Source organism: Coffea eugenioides, chromosome 6 (assembly GCF_003713205.1).
Source record: "Coffea eugenioides isolate CCC68of chromosome 6, Ceug_1.0, whole genome shotgun sequence".
Taxonomy (NCBI): Eukaryota; Viridiplantae; Streptophyta; class Magnoliopsida; order Gentianales; family Rubiaceae; genus Coffea; species Coffea eugenioides.
Genome location: NC_040040.1, coordinates 55116836 through 55125454, shown reverse-complemented (window position 1 = coordinate 55125454; position 8619 = coordinate 55116836). Strand labels below are relative to the sequence as shown.

At 33.8% G+C, this 8619-nt stretch overlaps 1 protein-coding gene across 1 annotated transcript; it reads left to right on the top strand.

Annotated features, from left to right (window-relative positions):
- Positions 1 to 212: 212 nt before the first annotated feature.
- On the top strand, positions 213 to 5601 carry LOC113774478 (rust resistance kinase Lr10-like). The gene is made up of 5 exons (XM_027319006.1): positions 213 to 264; positions 374 to 403; positions 503 to 742; positions 4688 to 4885; positions 5045 to 5601. Exons 1-5 carry the CDS (start codon positions 213 to 215, stop codon positions 5599 to 5601), a joined length of 1077 nt encoding a protein of 358 aa, XP_027174807.1.
- Positions 5602 to 8619: the final 3018 nt, after the last annotated feature.

Genomic DNA, 8619 nt, shown 5'->3' with positions numbered 1-8619 from the left:
TTGAAAAAGCTTATTTGAGTTATGATCCCAACAAACATATGAATTATTGAAATTTTACTTTGAATATATTGTCGTAGTAATTTGAAACTTGTACGCACAATTGCTCAAAAAAAAAAAAAAACTTGTACGCACATGAGTATGAAATATACAGCTGTAATTAATAAAAGTTGATTTTCAAGCATCCAATTGACATTGACCTGTACTTAGGCGAAATGGTAGAAATCTACGGTCTTGTCGGCCCATTTATCGTTGGCCCAAATGGAAGTGAGTAATCTTACTTCATTGATTTACAGAAAAATCATTCCTTAATCAGTCAGATTCTTTCTATTTCAATATTTCCATTACAATCCTTTAAAGTTTCTTTTATAAGCAGCTTACATTGGTATTGGTGGCTTAGTTTCGGGTAAGGCCTCTGATTTATAGTTGAAAACTCTGTCTATTGGAATATACTAGAAGTCAGTTAATCATAGCTAAGTCTTGTTTTTCTCTTCTTCTATTTCAGTTCTGCTTATTGCAGCAAAACATGCCATTGGCATTATCCTCTTGTTTCCTTTCCTCCTTTGTCGTTGTCGTCGGAGGCATTTATCGAGGCATGATACAATAGAAGATTTCCAACAAGCAAACAACAACCTCATGCCCATTAGGTACTCATACAAAGAAATAAAGACAATGACAAACAATTTTGAGGAGAAACTAGGTGAAGGAGGCTATGGTTTGGTTTACAAAGGCAAATTGCGTAGTGGAGGGGCAATTTGTGAAGATCCGAAATTTTTTTAAAATTTTTTAAATTTTTAGTCATTATTTTATTTCCTTGCATACATTTTCTATATTTTTCTTTAGTATATTCATTTTCTAGATATTTTATAAGGGAGTCAAGTTTTTAAATTATTTTCTAGTATAAGTTAGTTCATGTGACATTAGTAGTGTATATTGGACGTGGGACCCGTTAGTGCGTTAAGTGCGATAAATTTTTGATAACTAGGTGAAGTTGCATAAAGAGATATTATTTTATAAGGTGCTAGAGGTTAGTTATATGGTGTAACCATTGGAAGTGAGAAGATGAGATTAAACCTCAAGAGGCCATGTGTTATGAAACTATTTGAAGATGGACTTTGACCAAGGTTACTTAACTTTATTAAAAATCAAATTTTAACCAAAATTTCCTTATTTTTCCTTCTTGCTTGGCCGAACTTCTTGAGGGAGAGAAAGGGAGAGAACTTCATCTTGTATTCTTGCTACAATCTTGAGTTCCAACCATCAATATTGCAAACTACTCCACAAAAGTTGCTTACTAAGGAGGATTGGAGGTGTTGATGGAGTGATTTTGGAGGGAAAAGTGTTAAACTACCATCTTTCTTGAGGTTACAAGGTACTTTGGCAAAGAAACTTCCTTTTCTTTCATATATGTGCAAATTAGTGGCTTAAGGTTGTAGTTTTTTGTGACTTTTTGAGAAAATTGCATGGTTTGGAGTAATGTTATGGTAAATTTCAGTTTTATGGTAAAAATTCTGCTCATATGTGATGTTTGAGGGTTGTCCATGCTTTGATGGCTTTGCTATATGAATTATTGAGGTTTTATGTGCTAGTTTCCTTTGCCTAAAGAAATTTCCAGCTTGGGTGTCAAATTTCAGATTAGGGTTTCTAAATTTGACTTGACTGTGGTTGGGTTTTGGAGCTATCAATTGGCTATAATTGAAGGGTGTTGTGACCCTAATTAAGTGTGTTTAATAGCTTGTGATTTGTATGTGCAATTGAGACTTTTTGGATGAACTTTGGTATTGATTGTAGGATGGAAAAGTAAAGGAATTTAAGGGGCAGTGCTGTCCAAATTTTGAGTCCATTTGGCTCCTTTAAGTGGGGTTGATTTTGGGTAGAAATAAAGGGCTTTGGGGTTGTACATGTCTTTAGGACCAATGACAGGTTGTCGAGCCTGTGCAATAATAAATACCTATTTGAGAAAAATACAAATTTTGTATTTAGCGGTGAGCAGGGTCGAATCCACAGGGATTGGAGATAATTCGTTTCTTCTAGAGTTCAAAGCATGTGGAGTTTTTGAAAAATATAAAATAACTAATTAACCAACTAATGAAATAACTAATGGAAATAAACAGGAATTAATCAATAATCAATACGACTCTAGTCAAATTTGTAACTTTTCAGAAACGTTCCATTCAACTGATCATTGATGCAAAGATAATTCAATTACTCATTAATAGATTGGTTATAGTTGTTATACAAGCGATAAACAACCAGCCTTCCCTTACTTTTTCGATAGTCAACGTACGACCATTAACTATTTCCCTAACCAAGAAATAAACTTAGGTACGACCATAGGATTTAATTTTTCGATTGCAATAGGAATTAGAAAAGGCCAGCCCTAACCAACAAACACGCTACGAGGGTTCGTTTAAGTTAGATCATACATTTTCTTAACATGAAACCAATCACGCTAGTCGCCACTGGTATTAATCAATAGAACAATTACGGATTCAATCAATTAATATGACAGTAGATTATTAGGTTAATTCGAATATCGGGTCCTTGACATTCAAATAACGAAACAACCATAAGCAATTAAACTAGAAAACGTACAAATACCAATGAATAAAAGAAATAAGTAAAAATATTTGATCTCACAAATGTTTGGAACCGCATCTTCAAATTAACCCTTGACTAGAAAATGGAGATTTAGCTACACATCCTAGAAGAAATTCCACCAGACTCCATGGAATCTGGTTGCAATTGGTTTTCCTCTAAAACTAATGAAAACAAGCCGAATTAGCCCAAGCAAGTGACGGCTCCCTTTTTGCTTCCCTTGCAGCCGAAAACTAATCAATTCCTCCCCGCGAGATTGTTGTTGGCCAACTCTTGATTACGCGGGAATCCGGCTTTTCCTTCTTCTTTTTTGTTTCCTATTCGGACTCTACTACCAATAACACCGCATGTTTCCTAAATAGAAAAAGGTAACTACTAAGATAATATTCCAAGTTCCCTAATCCAACACTAAGACTAATAATGAAGATTAAAATCTTTAAAATCTTCCTTCAAAAATTGCCTTGAATTCGACTTGGACTTGGAAACCAATCCCGAACGTGTCACCATCAAATTAACTGAAAAATTGCCACTTTTAATCATAGTTTGCTCCTTTTCCTACAATTAGCACCATTAACCAAATATAAGTAGAATCCGACAGTTACAACAATATTTGGCTAAAATCAAGGGAAGAATAATTATAAGTATTATAAATTTAGCAACAAATTATGACCTATCAACCAACTGTTACCTTTTCACTCCAAAGCCGCCTTTTTGCTTTGCATTAGTAATTCATTTAGATAGGTACGACTCGTAATTGAGTCTCAATTGTTTTTCCTTGGTTGTTCTAGGACGTGCCGGTGATCAAGGGCGTACTTCAGGAGGAAACTTGTGAAGTTATTTTGCTTGACTGGTGAGTGTACCACTCGCATGAATGGTTGTTTAACTGGTTTACTTGTACATGCAATCTGTGACTTCTGTTTATTCTGAATGAAATGGGGTGTACTTTATCACACTCGTTTCTCTCGTCTGTCTGTTGTGGTTACTGTATACGTTTGAATCTGTTACTTGTATATGATTTGATGTCGTTTGGAGGTTTGTATCCAACGACCCTGCTGGGACCTCTGAGCTCAAACCTTGTGGATAGTTACTTGAGTCGATTGGCAAGGGCTTGGTCGATTAAGTAACGAACCCTGGGTCTTCTGTTTTGTCGAGTAGAGTGTTATCTTCTCGACTAATCAGTATACTCGAGTATTACCATCTCTGTTCTTGTGTGGTGTTCGGTCCTAGCAAGGGGTATGTTTGGTGGATGGAAATTGGTGTAAAGTAGAGTCTACGGTCATGGTCGTATCTTCAAACATTGACGAAGGGTCAACGGGCTTGGATCAAGTAATGAAAAGGGGAAATTGGCACTTGAGAGTCATCTGTATCCTTTACTCCTGGTTTAACTGTGATGTTCCTTTCTATCTATTTGATGTCTCTATTTAATTGATCTCAAGTGTACTTCCGTGATTCCTGATTGCTTGACTTGTTGGTACCTCATTGGGCGAAAGCTCAACCCTCGTTACCTTTGTTTTCCTTTCAGGGTACAATATTTTGAGACCATGATTTTGGAGATAAGAGTTGAGCTAGTTATAGATATTCTTTTGTTAAGCTCCTCTGTATTAGTAAACCCTAATTGTATTTTGATCTAATGTAATGTTTTGACTTGTAATAACTCCAATGTATATATTTATACAAGCATATGATTTCATATATTAGTTGAGAGGGCAAGTTTCTATGGTTAGGTGAACTTATTTAGTATTTGTTGGTTAAACCGGGCTAGTGCAGAGCTTGAACGAGGAAGAAAAGAGTTTTGGCGGGAATCCACTGCAAGGGAATCTGGCCGTATATCCGGCCAGATCTTGGCCGGATTAGTAGGGGAAGTTAAAAAAAAAATTGGTTTGTTCTCTGCCTTGTATCCGGCCAGGAATCCGGCCAAGTTTTGGCTGGATTTTGACGTGGCCGCGGTCCTTTTCATTTTCATTGGAGCATTTAAACGAAACTCTACAGCACTGTATGGTTTGGTTATCATGCTTTCGGCTTAGTAGTCCTAGCGAGAGTTGGGCAGGCAGTCCGCTAACCCTTAAAGTACGCCCTAGGAAAAGGTGGCATTGTCACATAGTTGCTATCAAGATGCTGAACAAATCAAAAGCTAATGGCCAAGAATTCATCAATGAAGTTGCAGCTATTGGAAGAATACACCATGTGAACGTGGTTCGGTTAGTGGGATTTTGTGTTACTGCCTCAAAACATGCTCTAGTGTATGATTACATGCCAAATGGCTCTCTGGACAAGTTAATTTTCTCAAATTGTCAGAATGGTTCTCCATTGAGTTGGAAACGAGTTTGTGAGATTGCAAAGGGGATTGCTCGTGGCATTGAATACTTGCATCAGGGGTGTGATATGCAAATTCTGCATTTTGATATTAAACCGCATAACGTCTTACTTGATGAGAACTTTGTTCTAAAAGTTTTGGACTTTGGACTTGCAAAACTTTACCCGATGCAAAAGAGTATTGCAACTCTTACTACTGCGAGAGGAACTTTAGGTTACATGACCCCGGAGTTGTTCTACAAAAAGATTGGAAGAGTCTCACACAAGACAGACGTTTACAGCTATGAAATGTTAATAATGGAGATGGCTGGGAGGAGGAGAAATGTGGATGCTCATGCTGAGCATTCTAGTCAAATATACTTCCCTTCATGGATATATGACAAATTCAATCAAGTGGAGGAAATGGAAATCGGAGATCATGCAACTGAAGAAGAAAAGACAATTACACGAAAATTAATTTTGATTGCCTTGTGGTGCATACAGATGACACCTGAGGATCGTTCTTCAATGAGAGAAGTTTTAGAAATGCTTGAAGGTGATGCTAGTGATCTAAAGTTGCCTCCTAAACCATTGTTTTACCCTGTGGATTCACCCATATCCATGCAAAGAAACAACAATAGTAGTTCTCCTGATGAGTCAACGGCACCCCTGTGTAGCTCTGTGTCTTTAGAAATAGAGCAGATGGAAGACTAAGGAGTACTAGTACTTCCAGTGAAAGCTTTGCAGTGGATTTGTCCTTCAAACTCTTAAACATGCAACCTAGTACCAGATAAAATGGCAGACTAAAATACTAGCTAGTTTAACTTAATAATTTCTACAATTGAGCTCCAGTGCATTTTTTTTCTTAAACTATGTTATCTAAAACATCAAGCAGGATATCTAAATATTTGCTGCAAATTCATAAGATCAATCTTTCCCGTGGTGTTGTTGTTACTGGTCAAATTGTTAGTTTAATGTAGTCCTGTGGCCTTTTTTCTTTATCCTTGGATTTTTCCTTGGAAACGTGTCTTTCCTTTTCATCAACATGCTGAATTTGGGCTAGCCCAAGTTCACTCATGCTTTACAATCTTTAAATTTGAATTTTCATTAATTTTATGGATTTAACCAGCAATCTCTCATAATTTCAATGATGCAATGAGAAAATATAGTATTTACTCTAATTGATCTACTAATAGATGTAAAATACATCATTAAATGAAAAGCTTTAAATAAAATTTTTTATTACAATTGGCCTGATTAAATTTTTTTTTTAAGTGTAAGTGGAATGTCGTGAACTCGAAACCTCTCATTTACACTCCCTCCTCCGGCTATATTAAGTTGAATTTTATAGGACTTGCAATTTAGATTATAAAATTGAGCATTTCAGTAAAAATAATCTTACATTGATTCATGTTCTTTATGTGTTACCTTACAGCCTACGGATATACAAATTACTATAGGATTTAGATAAAGAAATGTATACATCAACACAATTAGGGGTGAGCAAATTCGGTACGTACCAAATTCGTACCCGATTTTAAATTCAATTTAGTATTTTGAAATCGGGTATTCGGTAATTTGATACAAAAGCGGTATTTACCAAATTCGCCAAATTCTAATGTAGCATGAAATAAGTAATGAGATTTTCAATTTGGTAATAACCGATTTCGAATTCAAATTCGATAAAATGAAATAGGGCATCATATTACCACATTCGAATACTAAATTAGTTTATAAAATTGTATAATATATAGGTAAATGCTATTAGTATTAATATATTACATAGGTAAAGGCTATTAATAATAGATAGTATATAGTACAATCATGTACCTTAATAATAAAAATATATAATGATGTACAATATACTATTTTAGTATTTGTTATATGATTATAATAATACAAATATACAATAATAATAACTATAATACTTATCCTTTTATACATAACTAGAATTAGATAATAAGTATAAGTATAGTAGTAAATATTACACATATTTAATAATTAGAATTTAGATATTGGTTCATCATTCATGTTTGGATTATTAAATATTTAAATGTGTAACCTTTAATTTGCAAGTATTGGTATACTCTAAAATTACATCACATAAATAATATGTGAATTAATGTTCTCTAATTACTAATCTTGTTTAAACGTAGACAACTAAGCACTATGATTAAGCAGTCTAAGCTAATGTATATGAATTACATGTCAACATATTAATGTATTAGCTTTCACCATTGAAAGCAATCAAGTTATTTGTGAATAAAGCATTTAAAGTATATAAAAAATAAGAATAAATGTAAGTGTAATGCAACACATAATCAGTAAATTATAAGTGACTAAGTGTATACAACTACACAAATGGGTCCCATTTTAATTATGTGTAAATTACTATCCAATTCGGTTATGACTGATTTCATGATCGTTTCCGAATTCAATTTGGTAACCGAATGAATTCGGTTATTCCTAATTCAAAATTGAAAACAGTTTAGAGTTTTACAAGTGAAATAATCAAAAAAATCAAATTCAAATAACTGAATAACCGAATTTGTACCAAATGGTCCGAGACTAGATATGGCTGAACCTTTCATATCCTAAACTTGGTTCACTTTGAAAACTTTTAGATTTCTTAACCCGCCAAGCTTGATATGGCTGGGCTTGGATTGCCTAAGATCAACCCACTTTAAAATTGAGCTTCAGTAAAAGGCCCAAAAATTGAACCTTGCTTGATCTCACATTAAGCTCAACCCTAGTTTGGGTGGGACAAATATAGCGGTCAATTTGATTCAGCGCTATTAACAGTTCTAGTGCTATGGCAAGTGAAAAATAATATCACCGTAATATCAGCTCATAGCTCTCGGTCATTTATTGTTGATTGCAAATCTCTCTCCATAATGACTTTTTTTTGCAAATTTAATTGGCAAAGAACCTTAACTGCGGCAGGCAATAATAGACTCTATCACTTATGAAAAATCTTATTACAATCTAGACTAACTTCTTGAATAACTACTTAATAAATCTAGCAGTTGAGGGTTATTATTACTTTATCCCCTTAACGTTTGGTGTTACTTTGAATTTTTCTCTTAACGTTACTTTTTAGTTACTTTACTCTCAACACTAATGATCAAACCTAACGGAGTCTGTTAATTCAAATGAAAAGACTTGTATATCCCTTAAAATTGTTATCATTTTACCCTCATATAACTATAGCTTCATTATTAATTTACCCTATAAAGTTATTTTTCAGGCAATTTATCCCACTATTAAACCAATTTAGGAAGTTAAAAAACTTTAGAAGAATGTAGCCTCCTCTTTGTATAATAAAAATAATAAAAAATTTAGAGTGGCTTTTTTCCTTTTTAGTATCAAGACAAAAAAGTCAAAACATTAATTTCTTTCTTCTTGGCAATTTTATTAATATTGAAAAAAATTAGAAAGATAGGGGGCAGAGAAAGAGAGAGAACTCAATTCTTTTTTTTTAAAAAATACAAATAAGAAAGAATTCAATGTTTTAATTATTTTAAAATTACTTTACTTTTCGGTTTACCACCCAATTCCAATCCTAATCCCGATGACGTTGAAGTAATACGATAATATTAGATTCTTCCTTATTTTCTTTCTTCGCAAAATGTAATTTTTTGTCTCTTTCTCTCCTATTTCTTTTTCCTTTCTTAGTATGAATAAGTGTGAAAAAAGAAATTTAATAAAACTCTTTTATTTTTATGTTTTTGA